At 41.4% G+C, this 22,127-nt stretch overlaps 1 protein-coding gene across 5 annotated transcripts; it reads left to right on the top strand.

The window, feature by feature from the left end:
• The first annotated feature begins 319 nt into the window (after positions 1–319).
• cabp1b (calcium binding protein 1b) lies at positions 320–14,302 on the top strand. 5 transcript variants are annotated; one of them, XM_070850637.1, is made up of 9 exons: positions 7,490–7,536; positions 9,954–9,963; positions 10,399–10,557; positions 11,505–11,535; positions 11,631–11,774; positions 11,999–12,108; positions 12,461–12,535; positions 12,688–12,760; positions 14,269–14,302. In XM_070850637.1, the coding sequence occupies exons 1-9, from the start codon at positions 7,490–7,492 to the stop codon at positions 14,292–14,294; spliced, it is 675 nt and encodes a 224-aa protein (XP_070706738.1). In that variant the 3' UTR covers positions 14,295–14,302. The 5 variants fall into 5 exon arrangements, with proteins under 5 accessions (XP_070706736.1, XP_070706738.1, XP_070706737.1 ...); XM_070850636.1 differs by lacking the exon at positions 9,954–9,963 and having other exon boundaries at positions 7,490–7,540; positions 10,390–10,557; XM_070850635.1 differs by lacking the exons at positions 7,490–7,536; positions 9,954–9,963; positions 10,399–10,557 and adding an exon at positions 320–991.
• The last annotated feature ends 7,825 nt before the right edge of the window (positions 14,303–22,127 follow it).

Raw genomic sequence — 22,127 nt, 5'->3', positions numbered from 1 at the left:
TGCGTGTGACATGCGGCAGCGCAACACAGTGCTGTCATCCAAACTTGAGGGACCCCCCCCCGTGAAGCGTCAGACTGACCGCCTGGCTGCCAGATCAGCCCCCACCTCACACTCACACTATGTAATGATGCTCCATCAGGTGGCTGCTGCTGCAGCTTGATCACGGCGGACTGCGCAGTGATGGTGGGGTGTGTGGATGTGGATTAGAGAGTGTGCTGAACACCTGCAAGTGGCAGAGGACTGGCTTCTTCTCCCTTTGCTTGACCTCCCCCCCACCCCAGCAGCTTCACTTCTCCTGTCAAGCGAGAGAAAGCGGACGATGAGCTCCTCTCTTCCCAAAAGCGAGTCCACCACTTCCCTGCTGAGATCGTCCGGGCTCAACCGCAGGTCCGGGCACTCGAATAGTGGTCCGCACGATCACCGGAGCCACCGTGCCCACCATCACTCCACCGGAGCTGGAGGCAGCGGTGATGCGGGCTGGACGGAGGACGGTGAGAGTGCGCGTAGACCTCTCTGTCAACCAAGGCACGCCGACTCCCGAAATGTAGGTGATCACCGGATCCAGCGGAGCCACTCTCACCGGCAAGCCAGCCCCCTGGATGATGATGGTTACGCTCAGGAGGATGTGAGACACCGGACCAGCCGGCATCAGAAAGAGCGCTGCAAGTCCTCCAGGTCCAAACACACACACCATCACCACGACCCCTCTCGAGGTGAGCTTCCTCCTGCAGCGCATCACCAGGGCGGCTCCCGGCAGGACAGGAGGACCTCTCCAACTCCATCTTATCCAAAACAGCCGGACGATGCGGCTTTCTTCTTCGAGCCCAGGGAGAGGGTCATCACCGGATCATCCTCCAGCCTGAGCTCTGACCCCCCTGCGACCAGCGCACCCGCCCAGCCCGCAGCCAGCCGCACATCCAAAAGACTGAGCGCAACCTCGTCTGAACATGACTCTAGTCTGCATCCCATAGTGAAGTCAGTCTTTGGGCAGGTAAGGAGTTACGAGCACGAAATTCAATTCTGACCGTTCTAAAAGTAGATTCAAAGCACAGCCCAAGGTGCAGAGAACAGACTTCTGATCTTTATTTCAGTCGATCTTCTCTATCTTTGTAATGAAAGGCAGCACAAATGGTCGGTGTGCTCAGAGCTCAGTAACACACTGTTAGATGTATGGGTGTTTGGCCGTGTAGCACAACACAGTGGGCAGAATTTTGAAGCTGCAAAGTAAATTAATCAGCAGCTGCATGAATCAAGAACCCAGACAGAGCATTTGTTGGGAACTGGCACTAAATTATGAATGCCTCATTCTTCTGAAACTGTCTCATCGAAAAATAAAAAAATAAAATAAAAATAAATAAATATAACCCATGAAAATAAAACTAGTTCGAGAAAAAAACTGATGCCAGTGTAGAGACGTGAATCCAAATTAACATTCACATTCATTTCCTGACTCAGTGGGCTATTGAAAAAAAAAGATCCTTCATGCATGTGGAAAATTTGGGTGAAATCCTTAAGAAAGGAGGATGAAAAACGGCTAAAACCAAGAGAGCTGAGAGTATAAATCCAATATCATTATGAAAGGACAAAAATAAGTCAGTCCAATATCTAATCTCCAAGAGGGGCCAAGTGTATTAGTGTTGGTCGTTTACTCTCAGTCAACCTTATATCCATATTTTGAACAGAGACAGAACTATTACCTTTATTGCCTAATTCATCTCAGCTGCAGAGCTGATGAGTCGACTGCAGGTGGAGGCTCACAGGTGGGATGGAGGTGAAGCTGGAACATATTAACCTATTAACATGTGAGTGGACCACCGGTCACCCTGGTTGAGGCAGATTAAAAATGGATGCATGTATTCAGTCCAAATCTGGCTCCTGTATGTATCTGGTATCCAGCACTTTCATGATGGAGGGGCTGCAGCCTGTCATGCATCCCAATATGAATACAGCCACTTTCATTGTGACTGTCACCTGAGCAACAGCAGGGAGATCAACTTTCCCGCTGAGTGGAAAACTTTTCAGTGATGAGAGCTTGTCACTCACACAGACACACACACACACATGGACACACAGGTAAGTGAAGAATTTATGTACTGGCACACATTAAAGTGTTGAAGTCCAAATATCGTTCACCTCAATAACTTGACTCACACTGTGGTGGGCGAGGGTCAACGGCAAATCAAGGGTGTAGCTCTTCCTCCCTGCATCACTTGCTCAACTACTGAATACAGTTTTCTGCAAGGTACTGCACTTCTCCTGCGAGCAGTTGTGCGGTGCAGTAGGCTGTCTATTCCCTCCCATCTTTTGTCTGGTTTCATTGAAATCCTTCTCTCTGTGATAAAAAGCTCAAGAGGAGACAATTACCTCCCTGAACGCTAATGTATTCCCAAAATAACTCCTCTCAATCCAGGCCAGAGCTTCAATCAGTCTCAGGGGTTCCAGTGAGGCAAAATCCATGCAGCGGTGTGCTATATAAAGTCTCTAGAGCTGCTGACGTGTGTGGAAATGGCAGATATTTCTACCCAATCTGTAAATGGTCAAATGGAAAATTCTGATATTTTTCAGTATTGTGTTATTGCATATTTGGATAGTAGTATTTTTTGTGTTTTTATATTTGGTAAGTGAATCATCAAGTTTTCAAAGAAGACAAGTTTGTTTTTTTGGGGATGTTGTCACTGTGAAGCGGAGTCATATCAGATGCGGCTGTCCGCTAGTCGTTTCTGTACACTTGTGAGAGAGAGCAACACAGAGCAAATGATGAAAAGAAAGAAAACAGTGGAAGAGCGGATGAAGATGAGACAGTTTGTGCACGCATGTTTTTGCACCTGCTCAGCATTGTGCCCAAGCTGTTTCATTTTAGTAACCAACCAGAAAAACATGCCTTTGATGCTCCTTGAATAGATGCGGCAGCACAGCGCAGAATGCAGGATGAGATATTAGACACTACAAGTTCTTTCATTTCGTATTCTCTTATGTAACATCAGGAACCGCATACAATCCCAGCAGAACCAGTTCGCTGCCAGTAGAAGACGCTAAAAATAACCCATCAAGACCTAATTATGAGACTGGAGGGCAGATTGTTCCGTTTTTTTGTTTTTGGTTTCTTTGGTAAAAATATTTCAATCCTTTGGCAAACAAACTACCTGACAGAGCAAATATTAGTGTGTGGTGAACAAAAGAGCTGGGCTCCTGCGTGTGCGGACATGTTTCTCCAAACCACACTTTCATATTCATTTGATGAATCATTATTACCAAAAAGGATATAGTGTGGGGGTTAGAATAAGGACAAATGTGCAATGTGTTTTGCAGCTTGATTCATTAGATAAAGCATTTTTATTGCAGTTATTTCTGCACATTCAGGCGTTTCAACAACCCAGGTTACGCCAGTCACCTTGATCAAGGACAGAGCACGAGCAGTTTTTTTGTCCAAGCAGAAATTGTGTTTCTATTTTAAGAGATTCTGAACAATCACCACATCCCCTCAGATTTTGAGACCATCAGTGACCTTGTTCTACAATAAGAACTCTTACTGGAGAAGTGGTTCAGCCCTGTTATTAAAAAGATGGCTGTTATCTACTGCTGAGAAATTGTCATTGAGGAGATAACAAATTTCTCTTTAAATTAAATTTAGATGAAAGGATATGTGTGTTAACCAGCAGAGGGTGCAAGTACCATTTGCACTAATAGGTCTGAACTCAAAGAGTGTGTGTGTGTGTGTGTGTGTGTGTGTGTGTGTGTGTGTGTGATAGTGAGGAAGAGATTAAGTCCTCTGTGTGTCACATCAGTGAGACAGGGCAGGATAAGAAAGTGAAGGAAGCGAGGCAATTGGATAAATCAGGAGGAGGACAAAGAATCAAATAGGAAGAGAGTGACTCTGCTGGCAGACCTGATGATTGTTATATAAGACAAACACTCATCAGCTCTCACTTCCCTGCTCCCACCCGACAGATATAAAGACAATGTGAGGAAAGGTCTTAAAACACAGATTAGCGCCACACTTCCTCGCCTGGTTTTCCTGTTACTCAACTCTCACTCTCACCTCACTGATGTTTCCTGTCCGCTTTTCCCTTTTTCTTTGCTCTTACAAAATCTCTCTCCCTCTTTTCCCTCTGCCGGGGTCATGCTGACCTTGATGACGTCTGAGAGGGGATGCAAAGCGAGAAGAGGCATGCAGGGCAAACAAAAAAAGAGAAAGCTCTGGATGGGAATGAGAGGAAGGAGAGCAGCATCATCGCATTCACCACAGCATATGCCTCCAGTATGTCTAGAGTATAACAGGCTATTTTTAGACACGGATGGATATTTTTGTATCTGTGCTGGCAAAAAAAAGGAGGTGGAAAATTCACTCTTTGGTTAAATCCCTTTTTTGAGATGAGGATTAGGCAGTGAAATGCAAGAGTGTGTGCACACAACTGCATGCACTGCAAGTACATACACGTGTGTGATGATGCTAAATATTCATGAAGACCTTCGGATAAATGAGTCAGAGGAAACACAACAGAGGTTTAACTGACTGAAATGAGACATGTCAATACTGTCCCCCCACTGACGCACCAGACTAACAGCAATATCAGAATAATTAGCATGAAACTTTTAGCTATTAGATTTGGCTGAATGAATCAACTGTTGGATAAAACTGTGACGTCTCAGCCAAGGCACAAGCAGATGACGCAAGTGTGCGTTGTATGCTTTTCACTGCCTAGACATCCTCTGGTGACGACAAGGCCGCTGTATTTGTCCCTTTGTCTTCCGACACACTGCGAGGTAAAAAATTACCTCATTTGACTATGACATGATCACATTTCTTTCCACCTTGACAATACAAAGATGTAAAGATGCTGCCTTACAATAGCAAAAGAATAATTCTCATTTTGATTAAAAAAAAAAAAAAAAGGGTTCATGATGCACGAGAGCTTATTATAACATAAATCCCTTCCTTCCCCCTCCTACATCTCTCAGCTCATTTAACACACTTGATGGCAGTGAATGTAACAGGATTATATTTGACCTCAAAATCTTCATTAAAAAGCCAATGCAAATAATAATATTTCCTTTTGGAATGCGATTCCAGTATTGTGAATGCATATAGACATCTTTGCATTGTGTGCACAATTAATATTTAGCAAAAATCATTTCCTGTATTATTGTTACTAATCTGTGTATGGCTCATGAAAAACTGCACCCCAATAATCCTCCTATAGTTAGAAGATTTTTCTCCTGAGATGTTAGTGAAAGGTTGTCGCTTTGTAGTGTATAAGCAGTTATGTAAATGTGTAAAGTAAATTGTTAGTGTCTGTGTGAATGAGAGAGGGTGAGGGTGAAGGATACAGCCAAAGAGAGAGAGAGGGCAGAAATGGATCTCATGCCCGTGCACACTATGGTCTGACATTATGAGAGCTGACGGCTCCTGTGTCTGACGTCTGATGTGTTCTGAAGTTCACAATGAGCCTCCGGTGAGAGGCTGGATGAATCATCCACAGAACAACACAGAGGAGCTGCAGAGATATTGAATGAGAGCGAGATCTGAAATGACTTTGGCGTGAATGTGTTTATTAAAATAGCAAGACTATAGACAAGGTCAAACAGGAGAGGGAAAAGAGGATGTTGATTAGTGTTGCAGTGGCCGCCATTGAAGTTACCTCAGGAGTGAATGCTGCTGGTACTAAAATGAGGGTTTCCACTATGAATTGTGGTTTGTAGTTTTAGATCCTAAAACGTGTATGCACAAGCATAGTTTGGGAGCCCACCCACGGTTCAATATGCAACTTATACAAGTGTGATGTGGAAACTTGAAGCCTCCAGTGCACAAACACTCATAGCCAAGGTTATTGAACTTTTTGTCCAAACCATGAGCAAACCATATTACAATGTAAAAATACTTTTTCACAAGAAAAACATTCAGAAGTATTCAACAAGCAAAATGTATCTAGAAGAAAAGTACTTATTATGCAGAAGAGTGTCTTTTAGATTTTTACATGTCCTTTATGTATGATACTATCGTTATATTTTTGCTACTAATGCATAAACATGAAATGAATCATTTTAATGTTGTAGCTGGTTGAACTGGACATAATTATAACCATTTCTATATACCATCCGTTACATTAAGACACAAGTATTCCAACAAGTTCATATCTTATGGCTAACCATGTTTTTTTGTATGTAAAATCTACATTTACAAAGTAAATATAGCCATAAAATAAATGAGGTGGAATGACAAGAACAATATTTCTGTTTGAAATGGAGTAGAATATCAGTATAAACTAGCACAAAATGGAAATACTCAAGTCAAGTAAAAATCTAAATTACCCATAAGTACCTGACGGTGTTGGAGGTGCCACTTTCAGAGGTCACTTTTGAAGTCATAGTACTGTACAATAAATGTGTGTGTGTGTGTGTGTGTGTGTGTATGGGGAGGGGGTAGCATTTATGTGTCGGACTGTGTGTGTGCTTGCATTTTCATCCTTAGTGGTTCAGAATTCATGTGTCATTTCTTGCGTATTTTGCCTTTGATCTGAATCCATGCCCTGCCGAGCTTAACATGACATTGTGATGCATCTACGTCTGTGTATGTGTGTGTGTGTGTGACAGAGAGAGAGAGAGAGAGAGAGAGAGAGAGAGAGAGAGAGAGAGAGATGAATGCATGGAGAGGAGTGGGGAGATATATGGGAGAGTAAGGGGTGAAAAGAGAGAGCGTGTGTTATATTTTTAGCTCCACAGCCCCACATCCGTGTGTGTTTAATCAAGTGTATGCGTGTTTGTGTGTGTGTGTGTGTGTGTGTGTGTGTGTGTGTGTGTGTGTGTGCGAGCGCATGTTTGGATTAGTGTCTCCAGCGTCTCGCTCTGGGGAAGGTAATATGCTTGTCCGAACTAGCTTCTTCTGTCACATTCGCAGAGATGGTTTAAAACTGTGGAGTGAGCAAGAGTGGGGGAGAAAGTGAGGGAAAAAGAGCAAGCGACAGACGGACGGACAAGAGCGAGAGAGGGAGGGAGAGAGAGAGAGAGAGGGTAGAGGGAAGGGAGGGGGGAAAGACACTGTAGGAGAGAGGATGGGATGAATAAGCAATCTTGCTTTTTCTACGCCTGCATCTCGCTCTGATCACATGCATGCCTCCTCTCCCTCGCTTATCTTTGTGTTGTTCTGATCTGTCCTTTTGTTCTTGTTTACATATTTCCTCCTTTGTCTCAGTGTCCCTCCCCTTGCACCCCCAGTGTCCTTGCCTCTAGGTCCTCCCTGTACACTCCTCGATCCGCTCCCTCCTATCTCCTCTACCTCCAATGATATCTCTGCTCCTCTCCCTGCCTTTTCCCAAATGTCCTCTTATATTAGTCAATGACCCACTGAACCCTCTTTCCCTTTCTAATCACTCCTATTCCCATGCATGCCTGGAAACATATGCAAACACACATGCATACACCTACATACAGCTACACTAACACAGACACAGTTAGAGAGAAAACCTAAACAAGAAGGATTTTTCTCTTTGCAATGGGCAACTCTGTAAAGTCGCTTAAAATTTTCACCAAGAAGGTAAGGTCCGCTCTGAGGTTTTTCACCCTGCTGTGGTCTCCTTGAATCCCCTGACTGTTGGTGCATGCTTGTCTCATGGTGTGTCCCCAACCTGACCGAGGGCTATTTGACTGGACCCGTACTGACTGAACTCTGTGTGCTGTCTGACTGGGTGTTCACTAACAGTCTGTCTTGAACTGTTTCCCTTTGTTTTGTGTTGCTGGCGTCAAAGCACATGGGAAGATAATGGAAGATTATTTGAAGATAAGGCTTGTACACGGGAGCTTATAGCCTCGATTATGGAGAACTTGTTGACTCCTCTAAAATCATTCTGCATGCGCTGATGTGATACCTGCCTCTTATGGTATGTCTTTTTAGTCATAATCTCCCTCTGTGGTCATCAGTGCATTGTTGCATTCCCAAAAAGCCTTTTAGATGGAGGTCAGAGGAGTTGTTGGGTGCTGCCTGTGTGAGTGAGTGTCAGTCAAATGCACGAGTGATACCACCTTAGGAGCCAGTGGACGATGCTACCCTGTTGAATCTGTACCTGCGGGATGTGACCAGCGAGAGGAAATGTTGCAAGCGGGTGTGCTGTTTCAACTGCATCAGATTAGTTCAAATCTAGCAGTGATATCAAGCCTTTTAAATGACAACATTCGTGCGCAATTGAGGAGCAACAAAGGAAAAACATTCAGAAGCACTTTTCTCAAGAAGATAGCCTTAGCTTGTAGAATACATCTCTCACATCTGTTGTCCTCAGCGCATCAGTGTATGCTTGAAGAGACTCTCAGCTCTCAGACAGTCCCACAAATAGATTTCCCTTCATATCAGCAGCTGCACATCCTTGAGGAAGCACAATATGACAAGCAACTGTTGATGCCATCTGTGCAAAAAGGGTTGGAGAGCTGGAGAAGTTCTTGCTTGACTTCAGCTTTTCTCTGACACTGTTTTACTGATTTTTTTAAATGTTGGTTATATAACTATTAGCGCGTGGCTTCGTAGTACTTTTCTGGCACGACATACCCACAGACCGCCTTGCTCCATGCATCACTTGGTCAGATTACCCAGTGGGCATCCGTTCCTGTGGTGGGGACTGTAGGAATGCATGAACTGGCATTAGGACTGGCACGGTAACAGATGGATTATGAAGGTCATTTGTATAGCATATAGTACTGTGTAAATGTACATGTAGCGTACGTATGCATATTAATATTTCATTGTGTATGCATGTAGATGTCTTATGTTTACTGTAATAAGCGTCTGAACACAGCCCGTGTCCGAAAGCAGCAGAATAAATGGTCCCTTGGTAATTCACTGTGACACAGAGTTCACCCCACTCGCATCTAGCTGGATTTTCCTCCACTGAGGTGGCTGTTACACTGCTGTAATCGAAGTCTTGACCAACATTATCATGTTTTCTATAAACCTCCCTTCATCTTCGCTTGAATGCTGTGCGACTATCACACAGCATGAAAGCCGGCGGAATCTCTTTCTAATTCAGATATTAGTCAGTGTGATGGTTGGACCTTATTTGACTTTATTTAGAGGATGCTTTTTTTTTTTGTCCACTGGTAGGCACTGATTGCCTGTTTTAATTAACCTGTAGCTCTCTGTGTAATTGGGATCAGTGCTGTGAAAACAATTTTTGCCCCCTAGGTTGATGGCTAATTGGTGATTATAATTAAAAGGCTCGCTGATGTTTAGCCTCATCTTCAGGACAACACAAATATTTTGTAATGTGCTCAAAAAAGCTTACCACTCTTGGAGAAATTCCAGCAGCTATCCCAGCATGTGTCTTGTTGATTCTAAATATAGTGTGTCATTAACCCTTTAAGTTCCTGCATACCAGCAGACACTGTACTAGCATTACTACTACAGCCACTACTAACACATTTAGACGGTATCATTAGTTAGAGGGATAATACTGTCATAAATGTGCTCATTTGTATTCTGTTGCTTCTTACCCCTGACAAAATGGAACAGTACTGTATTATAGGATTATTTCACTTTATTCCAACTTGCATCTTCTTTTTGTAGTTCTTGCCATTGTTCCAATCAGTGATGATACTATTCTACTCACCTAAGTCAGTGTTGAGATTTGGGAACGTGCCAACATTGCTCCAACAAAGTCGAACAGAACAATAACCATGATCAATGTAATGATCAGTAAACAAGTCAACAATTTAGTCAGACAACCTAAACCACTTTATTTGGAGATGAAATGAAAATGCTGGAAGTTTCATTACAATATACAGTTTGGGTAATAATTTCACTCATTGTCTTCATGTTCTTTTCCAAATAGAACTTGTATGATGGTGTTTCTATGACTTTGTTGTAGTGATGTTGCTGTTTTCCTAGATCACAACAGTTACTTTGGAGGAGAAATGCTATCACACCTGTTAGAAAGGATGATCAAACTGCAAACAGACCACAGTTATCATAGGCAAGAAAAGGTACTGCTATAAAAATGATTTAAGAGCAGTCATGTCAGGTTGTCAGTGTTAAGAGACATGACAAGAGGCATTACATGTGCAATAAGGGGGAGATTGTCTGTAACACATGATATGGAGGCTTGGTAGTATTCCGTTGTGCAGGACTGTGACCCACAGGACAGATGGCATCAGATGCTCTTGTCATGATAAATTACAACCTCTTCCCTCTGACTGAGGTGTTTTCCTCCATCATGACTGACCTGACTCCACACCTCTCTATGACTGACAGGCATATGTCTGTCACCTCTGATCCTGCTTTTGAACCCCCCCCCCCATCCTGTTCCACCTCCTTGTTGACTCCATGCTGCCACAACCTGAGTCACAGTCTCTACCCCTGTCTTTGCCCCTGCTCCCATGTCTGGCCCCCCGCCTCGGATGCCGCTCCAGGACCAGAAGAAGAACTACAAAGCAGTGCAGTCCTGTGAGGAGGGGGGCTCTGGGGGGGCCTATCTTGAGCCGCTAGTGGCCCTGGCCCAGAACGGAGCCAACATGCACAACGTACTGGGGCCTGCATGCATCTTTCTACGCAAGGGCTTCGCTGAGAGCCGGCAGGCTGTACGTAAGTCCAGACAACATCATGTGCATGCATGCCAAGAGATTAGCACATCATACTGCACAGTCTGCACACAATAACAGAAACGTGTGAAGAATGCTTGTAGTAATCACCTCTCACTCCAATGGCACCACTTACAGCATGCAAATACACATGGTGGAACTGAGTGGAATATGAAATCTTTTTTTTTTAGTATGAAATCTTCTTGATAGCCAGAATGATGAATGCAAAGGTGTATGCGTACGTGTGTGTGTGTGTTTATGCATGAGGCTACTTTACTCATGAACATGGTGGATATTTGTAGCAGGATGGAGGATTATTAAAGAGGGTTATGTTGATGGGAAAAATGCTCCTAACGAGACGATTATTGCTCTTTGTCTGTTCCCAGCAGTGACGAGTCAAGGTGTTGCTATTAAGGAAAACAGTGTTGTTGAAGTCCTCAGTGTATACGACTGCTATTACTGACTGTTCTGACATGCTGTCTCATGGTTGTCCTAATAGATGCAAGGGTTGATACTGAGTCACTTTAATTCAATGGACTGGCAAATAAGGGAAAAGTTGCATACTTTCTACTGTCTGTGCATCACCACGCATCACAAAAGCAAGCAGCTAAACAGAAAACAGGTTCTTCTCTACAGAAACAAATGCAACAAGGAATATTTATCTTTATTTGCTATTTGACTTTTATCCTAATACCTAATGTGTTTTTTTTTCAACAGGGTGTCACAGAGTGCCAAGAGTCTGCATGATTTGTTCAGCAGGCGATCTCACTGATTGGCACTTCCTTTCTGGCTGGAGGAAAACCTGCAGACTCTTGGCACTCTTGGCGGCAGATACCTGCAGTTTAATTTTTACAGTTTCATATGGTGTAACGAATGCTGCGTGTTGGCATCATATTAAAAATGTCAGCAGTGTTTGGATCCTTACCATGCACTGTAATCCTTCACAGGACCGAGAGCTGAGGCCAGAAGAAATGGATGGTATGTTTTATTTTCAGAAAGAATAAAGAAAGTGACAGGAAATCTGTAATTTTCACAAAATTCTCAAGTAATTTTCACATCTCCTTCATTCTCAGAGTTGCGTGAGGCATTCAAGGAGTTCGACAAAGACAAAGACGGGTTTATCGGCTGTAAAGACCTGGGGAACTGCATGAGAACTATGGGCTACATGCCAACAGAGATGGAGCTTATAGAACTGAGCCAGCAGATCAACATGAATTGTAAGTTAGGCTGTGTCTGTGTGTATACGTGTTTTTTTCATCCATCTGACAAACATTTAGAATCAAATACTTTTTTGATATAGGCTTTTACAGCTATTTTAAAAACATAACTCAGGCTTCTGCATCACTGCTCATCAGACATGAGCACAAATAAAGCAATAAATCTTGTGTCTGTATATCCCCTGAAGGATAACCTAGCTCTGTCTTTTCAATCTGTCCAACAGTGGGAGGTCACGTTGACTTTGAGGATTTTGTTGAACTCATGGGGCCCAAACTTCTGGCTGAAACTGCAGACATGATCGGGGTGAAAGAGCTGAGGGATGCATTCAAGGAGGTGAGGAAAGACTTGGGGAGGAGCTCACAACATTTTTCGCAGAAGTTGAAATATCAGAGGTCAATTGATGAAATTAACGTGTAGACTTTAGAGTTTTACCTTATAGTAAGTATATCTTCAGAGGGAGTTATGGGTATGGCAAGCATGCCATTGCAAACACAAAAAGAGTTTATGTTTGATAGAAATGAGAATAATCTTGAGGATGTTCTTCCGCTGTTAGGTTAATTTAATATTACTTACAATGTTTGGTGCAAAGGGGAAAAGAGCATTTTAACAATGGCATGTTGATGATTCTATTTTGATTAATGTTGTCTCTGTTTTCTTCATTTGTCTCCTTTTCTGCCATTCTCAGTTTGACACTAATGGTGACGGCCAGATCAGCACAGCTGAACTTAGAGAAGCAATGAAAAAACTTTTGGGACAACAGGTACAGAGCTACAGGGAGAGTCTGTCCTCCTTTCTGTGGCTCTCCATCAATCATGATGTCTGCCTAAATCTTGTCTGTTTACTCTACTTGCATATCTTGCCTGTGTTTGTGCCACAGACATTGACACCTTTCCCACAACCTGACTTTTTCAGGTTGGACACAGAGATCTAGAGGACATCCTACGAGACATCGACCTCAATGGAGATGGGCATGTAGACTTTGAAGGTAAAGGTTCCTACGATGTATGTGACGTCATAGAGCACAACACATTTCACTACACGCAGATCCTGGCAGTCAATCATGTTTAAACTATACATTTCTCTGTTGGTGTCTTTCTATTTCCATCAACTCTCCTCAAGACACACACACTTACACACACATTTCAGAGTATAAGCAAAAATCCCAACATGTGTGTGGTTGATATTCCAATACCATGCTGTTAGTGAGGTGAGAGGATGAAGGCAATAGGTCTGTCTGTCAGATTATCTTCAAGGGATTATGTCACCTCATAGATTACCCATGGAGAAAAAGATGCATACAGGCTGTCAGGGATGAAAATATCAGAAAGTGCTACAGTTCTCAGTATTATAACATGAACATAATTTTACATTTTCCTTGCATTTTTTAAGCAACCCATTAGTAACGATGTTCAAGCAACATTTGATTGAGCAAAAAGGTGTATTTCTGCAGTGCTGGAATAAATGTTAATATAGTCTCATCATGAACATAGTCTAGATTAATGTGATTTTTGAGGTTGGATATGTGGCAGAAAAGAACCAAGTCAGCCATGTCCACCTGCAGTTAAAATGTCTACAAGCTCCTACATTAAATTAGATTGTTAAACAACATTTAAAAGGGAAAAAAAGATAGCTATTAAAATGTTATTGAAATGTTTAATATCCTTGTATTAAAACATGCTACTAAGTAGGTTTTAAGCACCTCTGCAAATTTTTAAATCGTATATGAGAAATAATATTAGAAAAATGTCAGAACGGACAAACTTGATACTACGTTTAATATGGTGGATACATTAGCAAAAGAGAGGTTATTTAACACATTCAGCAGGAAGTGACATCAGCATTAATTAGGAGTTGTGGCTGGCTCTCTTTTAGTTCTATTTTTGGTCTCTACCACATCTAAATGCTTCACTATGTTCACCAGCTAGTCACTAACTGTGTCAGTGTCAGGCTGTAAAAGAAGGACCCCTTTTACATCACATATAGTATTTTTTTCTGTTGTAAATATAAAAATAGTGCTGCTTTAACTAACAGCTATCAAGCTAACATCTTTAGACATGCATACAGAATATAGTAACATAAGTTGTATTTTATTTGAGTGAGGTGGTTTAGCTGAAGCCCAGTTTATGTTGTACTGAATTAATGAAGATCTCTTTAGTGAAATGAATGGAAATACACAAATTGGAACTTTCATTCATTCAGTTATTCAGTCATTGTCATTCAGTAACACAAAATCTCTGATCATTATGAAACATCCGTTTGGAAAGAATAGAAACTTGCTGGCAAATAGGTCATTTTCAGCAAGAACAGTGGGGTTAGCAGGTGCTCCACTCTACATCTCCACCCACGCACCATTACCTCAAAAGGAGAGGTAAAAACCCTCAAATAGCATAAGTTATATCCTGTATATTAAGGGCATCATATATCTTATTGAACACTCTTATACCAAAACGTGGCTTTAGGCTTTGTAAAACTGCCCTTTTCTTTAATTCACAGAATTTGTGCGGATGATGTCGCGATGAGAGCTGACTTGTGAAATCGTGACATGGACTCTCTGTTGGTGTGGGAGAAAGAGGACGAAGACGAGTACATATTACTGATGGATCTTGAACTTCTGAACTGTCAGTGAGCAAGAATACAAAAACATATCAACCCTGCCCTGAAACTGCCATGCTGAAGCACAAAGGCTGACGACCACAGCCAGGAGCAACACTGTTGATTATATGCTGCTGCTGTTTCTTAGAGCACACAGAAAACCAACAGCTGCATGTCTGACTTTTACAAAGTATATTTTAAAAAGCATATTTTCCTTAACTAATGATAATATTTATAACTCTGATGATGGCTTTTAATTCAACGGGCTACCAGGATGTTTGAGTTATTTTACTCAAACCCTGTGTTATTAACTGTAGCAATTAAGATGGCATATTTTCAACTGCAGCAGTATGCCAGCTAACACCCAAACTAATCCATGACATTCTTTTCTTATGCTGAGGAAATCTTGAGCACAAATACAATATGGCAATATGGAAATATTTTATGTGATCCTGTCAAAGCTGTGTGTTTGTGTTGTGCATACTGTTGTTTCTCTCCAGCCTATATTGTAGATTTATTACGTCCCTTAAGACTATTGTCAATCTCTGGTTAAGAAAGCCAGTATTTGTTTTGTTACTATGTGTAATGTAGCACCGATGCAATTCTTCTGACTTATAATAATGTTATGCCTATCTTCCTGTGATATATATGTAATTTTTAATGTTCATAAGACAAACAGACTCCTTCAACTGCAAACATTTTTGAGGGAAACCTTCTGTAATTACAGTGAGTTGCTGATTCGGACTACTGTGATAGGCCTTTTGAATTACATGTATGTTTTACTTGTTCTGAATAGGTTGATCATCTGTACCGTAACTCACATTGGTAGATGATCAACAGAGCGTTAAAACTATACATGAAAGAAATATTCTGTTGATGCTTTAATTTTTATCAGAGAGCTCTGATAAATGTACTTGTTTATTGGGGTTTTTGTGAGTCTACTGAGTCTACAGAACAGACCTGAAGTGAGTTTCACTTTAATATTTTACACTTTTAACTTTAATACCTCAAATGAATTGAACAATCAACCTCATCCATGAATTGCCCCTATAGAATAATCTCTAATACCAATTTCATTACCCTCTTACCTTCATTATCTATATTTGTAAAGAAGCAGCATTAGCTTCTTTATGGAAAAAGCCAAAGAAAGTTTACAAAAATATTACTTGAGTTTTATCCAGTGTAGTAAGTGTATGCAGTATGTTTTAGAAATCCATTGGTTTATATTTTCAAAATGGTTGCTTGAAATACCGGTGGTTTGCCAGGGCAGCTAAATTATTGGTTGACTGTTCATAAATGGACACGAGGGGTATATGCATGCTATAAAGTCAAGATGTTCTTCTAAAGGGAAATCTTACTTTGTGATTTTACTTGTCTTAACTGTGTGAAACTATGCATGCTAAAAACAACTGAAATTTGTAGCAGAGCATATAAAAATAAAGGTTTTTATTGGAACTTGAGAACAGAAACAGTGTCTGGTGTGTGTGTTTGTGTGTGTGGGTCATGTTGTATAAATGGTATTGTGAGGACATGTATCTAACAGCCACATTATGCCCTCATCTGGGGACAAAAAAATCTTTTTAAGGTTGTAGTTTTGCCCTAGTTTTGCCCCCCTCATGTCCCACCCCTTTGACCAAACTAGCGCGTCCCACTCTGCTGAGCCCACAAAACACCAATCTGACCCCAAAACGTCAAAGTAACAAAGTGTTATTTGGACTTGTAACTGTAATGTAATTGTTGAATTGCTATTGTAGTCCAGACTTTGATGGGTAGTCAGTGATGTGCTCCAGCCCCCTACACTGGTGAGCCGACGGCTATACAGTGCTGTGAAAAAGTATTTGCCCCCTTACAGATTTCTTCTGTTCTTGCTTTATTGTCACACTTACATGTTTCAGATCATCAAACCAATTTTAATATCAGACATAGATGACCTGAGTAAACACAAAAAGCAGTTTTTAAATGATGATTTCATTTATTAAGGGAAAAAAGCTATCCAAACCGACCTGGCCCTATGTGAAAAAGTAATTGCCCCCCCTTGTTAAATCATGAATTAACTGTGATTAACCACATGTTTGAAAGCTGAGTTCAATTTCACTAGCCACACCCAGGCCTGATTACTGCCAGAGCTGTAGATCAAGAAATCAAGAAATCACTTAAATGGACAATATGAAGTAGGCTGAAAGATCTCAAAATGCAACACATCATGCCCCTATCTAAAGCAATTCAAGAACAGACAAGAAACACAGCCATTGACATCTATCAGTCTGGAAAGGGTTAAAAAGCCATTTCTAAGGCTTTGGGACTCCAGCGAACAACAGTGAGAGCCATTATCCACGAATGGAGATAACATGGAACGGTGGTGAACCTTCCCAGGACTACCGGCCCACCAAAATGACTCCAAGAGCGCATCGACGACTCATCCAGGAGGTCACAAAAGAACCTGGAACAACATCTAAAGCACTGCAGGCCTCACTTGCCTCAGTTAAGTTCAGTGTCCATGATTCAACAATAAGAAAGACCCTATGCAAAAATGGCCTCCATGGGAGAGTTCCAAGGTGAAAACCACTGCTGACCAAAAAGAACACAAAGGATCATCTCACATTTGCCAAAAAACATCTTGATGATCCCCCACACTTTTGGGAAAATATTCTGTGGACTGACGGGACAAAAGTGGAACTTTTTGGAAGGTGGTGTCCCGTTGCGTCTGGCGTAAAACTAACACAGCATTTCGGAAAAAGAACATCATACCGACAGTCAAACATGGTGGTGGTAGTGTGATGGTCTGGGGCTGCTTTGCTGCTTCAGGACCTGGACAACTTGCCGTAATTGATGGAACCATGAATTCTGCTCTCTACCAGAAAATCCTGAAGGAGAATGTCCGGCCATCAGTTTGTGACCTTAAGCTCAAGCGCACTTGGGTTATGCAGCAGGACAATGATCCGAATAGCTAAAAAAAAACCAAAATGAAGGTTTTGAAGTGACCTAGTCAAAGTCCGGACTTAAATCCGACAGAGATGCTGTGGCATGACCTTAAACAGGCCGTTCATGCTCGAAAACCCTCCAATGTGGCTGAATTAAGACAATTCTGCAAAGAAGAGTGGGCCAAAATTCCCCCACAGCGATGTGAAAGACTCATTACCAGTTACTGCAAACGCTTGATTGCAGTTGTTGCCGCCAAGGGTGGCACAGTCAGTTATTAGGTTTAGGGGGCAATTACTTTTTCACATAGGGCCAAGTTGGTTTGGATAGCTTTTGTCCCTTAAAAAATAAAATCATCATTTAAAAACTGCTTTTTGTATTTACTCAGGTTATCTTTGTGTTACAATTTGTTTTATGATCTGAAACATATAAGTGTGACAAAAAAGCAAAAACAGAAGAAATCTGTAAGGGGGCAAATACTTTTTCACAGCACTGTTCCTGTGATGCCGCTCTTTGATTGCTCTTTTAAATGAACACATCTATATAAAATATCTTCTAAGTGTTCACTTGCACTGAGACCTGGTGACTGCATGGTAAAGCCATAGTATATGATTTACACAAACAAAGATATAATATACCTTGTTCCCACATACTCAGAACCCACAGGTGGAGATGGAACTTGTGAAATGATACTGTATGAGCATCAGCATAGAGTGGGCAGAGCAACGGCATCTTGAACCACTTTACTCCAACAGGTACACCGGAGATCCCAACCCCTTGCTAACTAACATCATGATGCTTTATTGCCAAAAAAAGAAAAGAAAATCCTGTGCAAGGCTACCAAGGGGGAGATGAAAATGAAAACTCACCTACACAGCAGGCATATGGGAGAGCTGAGCAAAAGTTTGAAACCTCTGATCAAAATATAAATAAGCCCATTCTCCTATTACAACTGTTGGATTGATGGTGAAAATTAAGCTACTCCGATCCAGCAAAGTATGTAGAAAAGATAGAATTACGCTGTGTGTCAAAAGCCAGAAAGAGCATCATCAAACATTTCGGTGTGGGGCATCAAAATGAATGATTTCTTCAAATGTGGAATGACGCTTATGACAACAAATAAAGATAGGACAATAACAGTTTTGACATTTACAAGAATCTATGTAAGTAGCACACAGGCAGGTCGTCTGTAGTATTATAAGTACACACACCTTCCTCTTTTTCAGTGTGAATAAACTGGATCATTAGTCATAGAGGATGAAGTGGATAGAATATCATGAAGTAACACAATGGCACCAAAACTTGATAAATCAATGTAATTAATTACAGACACATAAAAGTCTTTAAGTGATTAAGCGAGTGAATATATTATATTATATATGTATTGTTTATTTATTTATCATTCATATTATATTTCATCCTATATCCAGTCCAACTGAGCCATTTTGGGAATTTTTAGATTTGAATTAAATTTCTCCTCATACTCTTTTTATTAATTTGTTGTGAATTGTGATTTTTTTTTTTCTTTGCACTTAAGTTGTCTTTCTTTCTTTCTTTGTATTTAAATTTCAGGTTTTTCAGGTTTATAGTTGTTATAACAACAGCTCAGGACAGATATTTGTATGGAACACAAACTCAAAGATGTTGTTCAATAAATCAAATATTTTTTTGATACACCCTGTCCTAACTCACAAGTACGATTGTTGACTACAGCGTTTTGTGATGCACAAATAGAATGCAAAGTCAATCTGAATTCAGACAATTGATACCTGGACTTGATACCCAACAGGGACTCTTGCAACCTGGCATACATAGTTATTAAAAAAAACAACTAATTTACACAATCAAAATATCCTTAGAATTGGATGGGGGGGAGGATGTTATTTCCTTATGTCATTTTCCAGTGTGAGGGCATTAAACACACGATAAATTAAGTATATTCACTTTAGACGACAGATTGGCTTTACGTCATTCACTCACTGTTTGGACCACGCCCCACTTTAATCAGATTTACCGTCCATGTCCCGCCCACAGTGCAGTGACAGCAGCCCTCATTGGCCAACTGTTGCCATGACGACTCTGTACAACTATCTGCAAGCAGATGAAGCATGTTGCTAACAGACCGTAAAGCCAGTATAGCGTCAGAGATCCCTGTACTTCACCCTGCTGTCTACCATAGCGACTGTCCGTCCTCTCAGCCCTCCGCACTACTGGCGCTGGATCCGGAGGACGGTAGGAGATGTTACCTAGCAACACATAGTAGCACTTTGGACACACACACACACACACACACACACACATTAGCTGTTAGCCGAGGGTCAAAGAGAGCGTCAACCCAACTCTTATTAGCTAGTATGTCACCAAGCGTTATCTAAGCTTCCTGATATCAGTAAGTCTGAAGAAATAAGCTTTGGACGTCACACTTAACTCGTTAACGTTAACTGACAAACATTCAATAATTAATTGGTAATTTAAATGAGGTCGGTAACGTCACATGAGTATAATAATGTTTGAGGCGTTGTTCCTAGACGTCAGTGAAGCTAACACATAGCGGCCACCTGGACAGGGTTGGTATCTACCTAAGTACAAGTATTTAAGAAAATGAATACATGAATAAGGAATTGCTGATCCTAATTACTCCAAAACTAGCTAACGTTACTATAATTGATTTTTTTGTTCCTTAAATTGCATCACTCTTGTCTGAATTTTTATTGGTATTGCACCTTCATATCTCGCTTGACCCAAGTCAGGGACAACTTAGGTATTATATTTATTTTCAGGCATTTTATTCATAGATAATCACAATGTCTCTTATTTTTTAAAGACACAGCTATTCAAGATGGCAGCTACCAAGTGAACTAAAGTAACTTCCTCCATACGTTCACTGGCTTTGTTTCTGACAGCATTCATCAGACTTTTTTTCCCCCACAAAAACAGTTGTATTGTATGACATTGTTTAAAAGCTGGGATATGTCTTATGATGCTCTTAGAAATATGAGGGATGTATTACCCTTGGCTCTGTTTCTCAATAGTGTCCCCAACAAGAATAGATCACTCAGTTCTATTAACCCAGGACTGCACTGCAGCTTAGAATGCCAAAAGACACATGTCAGTATGATAACTTAGTAAAAATATGTGGGTGAAAACTTACTGTATATATCGGCCATCAGCACAATCTGATGTTGTTCAAAAGGTTATGTCAAGTCAATCCCAATCAACTCACTTACTAGGGGTACCTTTTATGGCTAATCTTGATATGTTATGCTGTCTTTGTCTCGTAGGCACAGACCATGAGTTACTCCTGATGTACATTTCAGCATCAGCTTCAGACAGCGAGGCTTTAAACGGACCAGAGGACTTGCCCTAAAGCTGCTGGTTTCGCCCTGCTGTGCTACTCTCTGTGTCTCTTCAGCCCACGAGCAGCATGACTTGGTTCACTTTTCGTGTTGACAACCTGCTGTGCAGGTGTCTTGGTATCTCCATCAGTGTGTGGTTGACTCTCCTGTTTGTCTTCATTATCGTGCCAGCAGTGCTTGGAGTCTCTCTTGGTATCCGCAGACTTTACATGAGGACACTTCTCAGGATCTTTGAGGTGAACTTGGTGCCTGTGTAATACACTATGGTATTAGAAAGGCACAAACACAAAGTTCTATGTAGACATATGTTGTTTGTTGTTGGTTTATTTATTGATTATACATTGTGCAACATTTTTTAACAAAATTCTTACTTCTAAAACAGTGATGGAATATAATGAGGTATTAGTACATTTTGCACAAACTAGTTTTTGCTATGTTAATCTTATGAAATTATAAAATAAATGCTTTTCCTGTGGGATGGGACCCCCAGGTTCAGAAGCAGACCCCCTTTCCTCAGGGACTTAGCTTTTGGGACAGACCCCTGGGAGGAAGAAGCTTTTAGCCATGGGACTGACATCTGAGGTGGCGTAGATACTGCTGGGAGCTTAGACTCCTGGGATGTAGTCCATCTACTGGCTTTTTGAGATGTGGGACAGAGAACAGAAGGCATTCCCCTCTCTGGCTTTTTCCATAGGGGTTTGGAGCCTGGCTTTAGTGGCCTCGCATCACCTACATATCAGTTGTAGCAACTTGCAAGGCTGGCAAGCCCTTGGTAGTGTCTGTCAGTCATCTCGGCTGTATACAGAAGGTCTGGGAGTACTTGCCGTCATATGAACGTGTGTATGTAGTGTACAATTGTGAATAATTTTCTACCCAGGAGCTTGAGCCCTGCTGTAATGCATGTTGGTGTTTTAGTTGGAGTATACACCAGGCAGTGGTTCTTTAAATGTCCTCTCCAGGTCTAGGTGGCACAGACGCCTGATCCATCAAATTGTGACCTATTAATGTTTGACTAAGTCAGACAAAGGGTAGAGAGTTTGAAGCTGAAAGTGGACCAGATTCCAAGGCCAATGTTTTATGATTTCATCACTCTGATCATATCACAGTCTACGCTGCTCATATTGACCAGCAGTGCTTGTTCCTGTTTGTCCATCTTCATAGCTGCTGGTCAGTAGTAGTATTGACCATGACCAGCTTCTTACACTTATGTTGCTGTCTATTCAACATGTCAGCAAAACTAATATACTGCTAAATAATGCTTTTTCTTTTAAATTAGTGGGCAACCTTACGAATGGAGATGGGAGCAAAGGAAAAGAACCAGCAACTCTATAAACCATGTAGCACCGGTAATGTTTCACTATTTCTCAGTCATGGATGCTTACTGTACCTGTATTATTTTTACCAGTAACTGAAATGTTCTTTTCATCGTCACTGTAGGAATCATAGCCAAAGAACCTTCGTCTTTGCAGCAGGAGATCCAGGAGC

The sequence above is a fragment of the Pempheris klunzingeri genome, chromosome 19, assembly GCF_042242105.1.
Source record: "Pempheris klunzingeri isolate RE-2024b chromosome 19, fPemKlu1.hap1, whole genome shotgun sequence".
Lineage (NCBI taxonomy): Eukaryota > Metazoa > Chordata > Actinopteri > Acropomatiformes > Pempheridae > Pempheris > Pempheris klunzingeri.
This window is presented reverse-complemented; position numbering and strand designations above follow the sequence as displayed.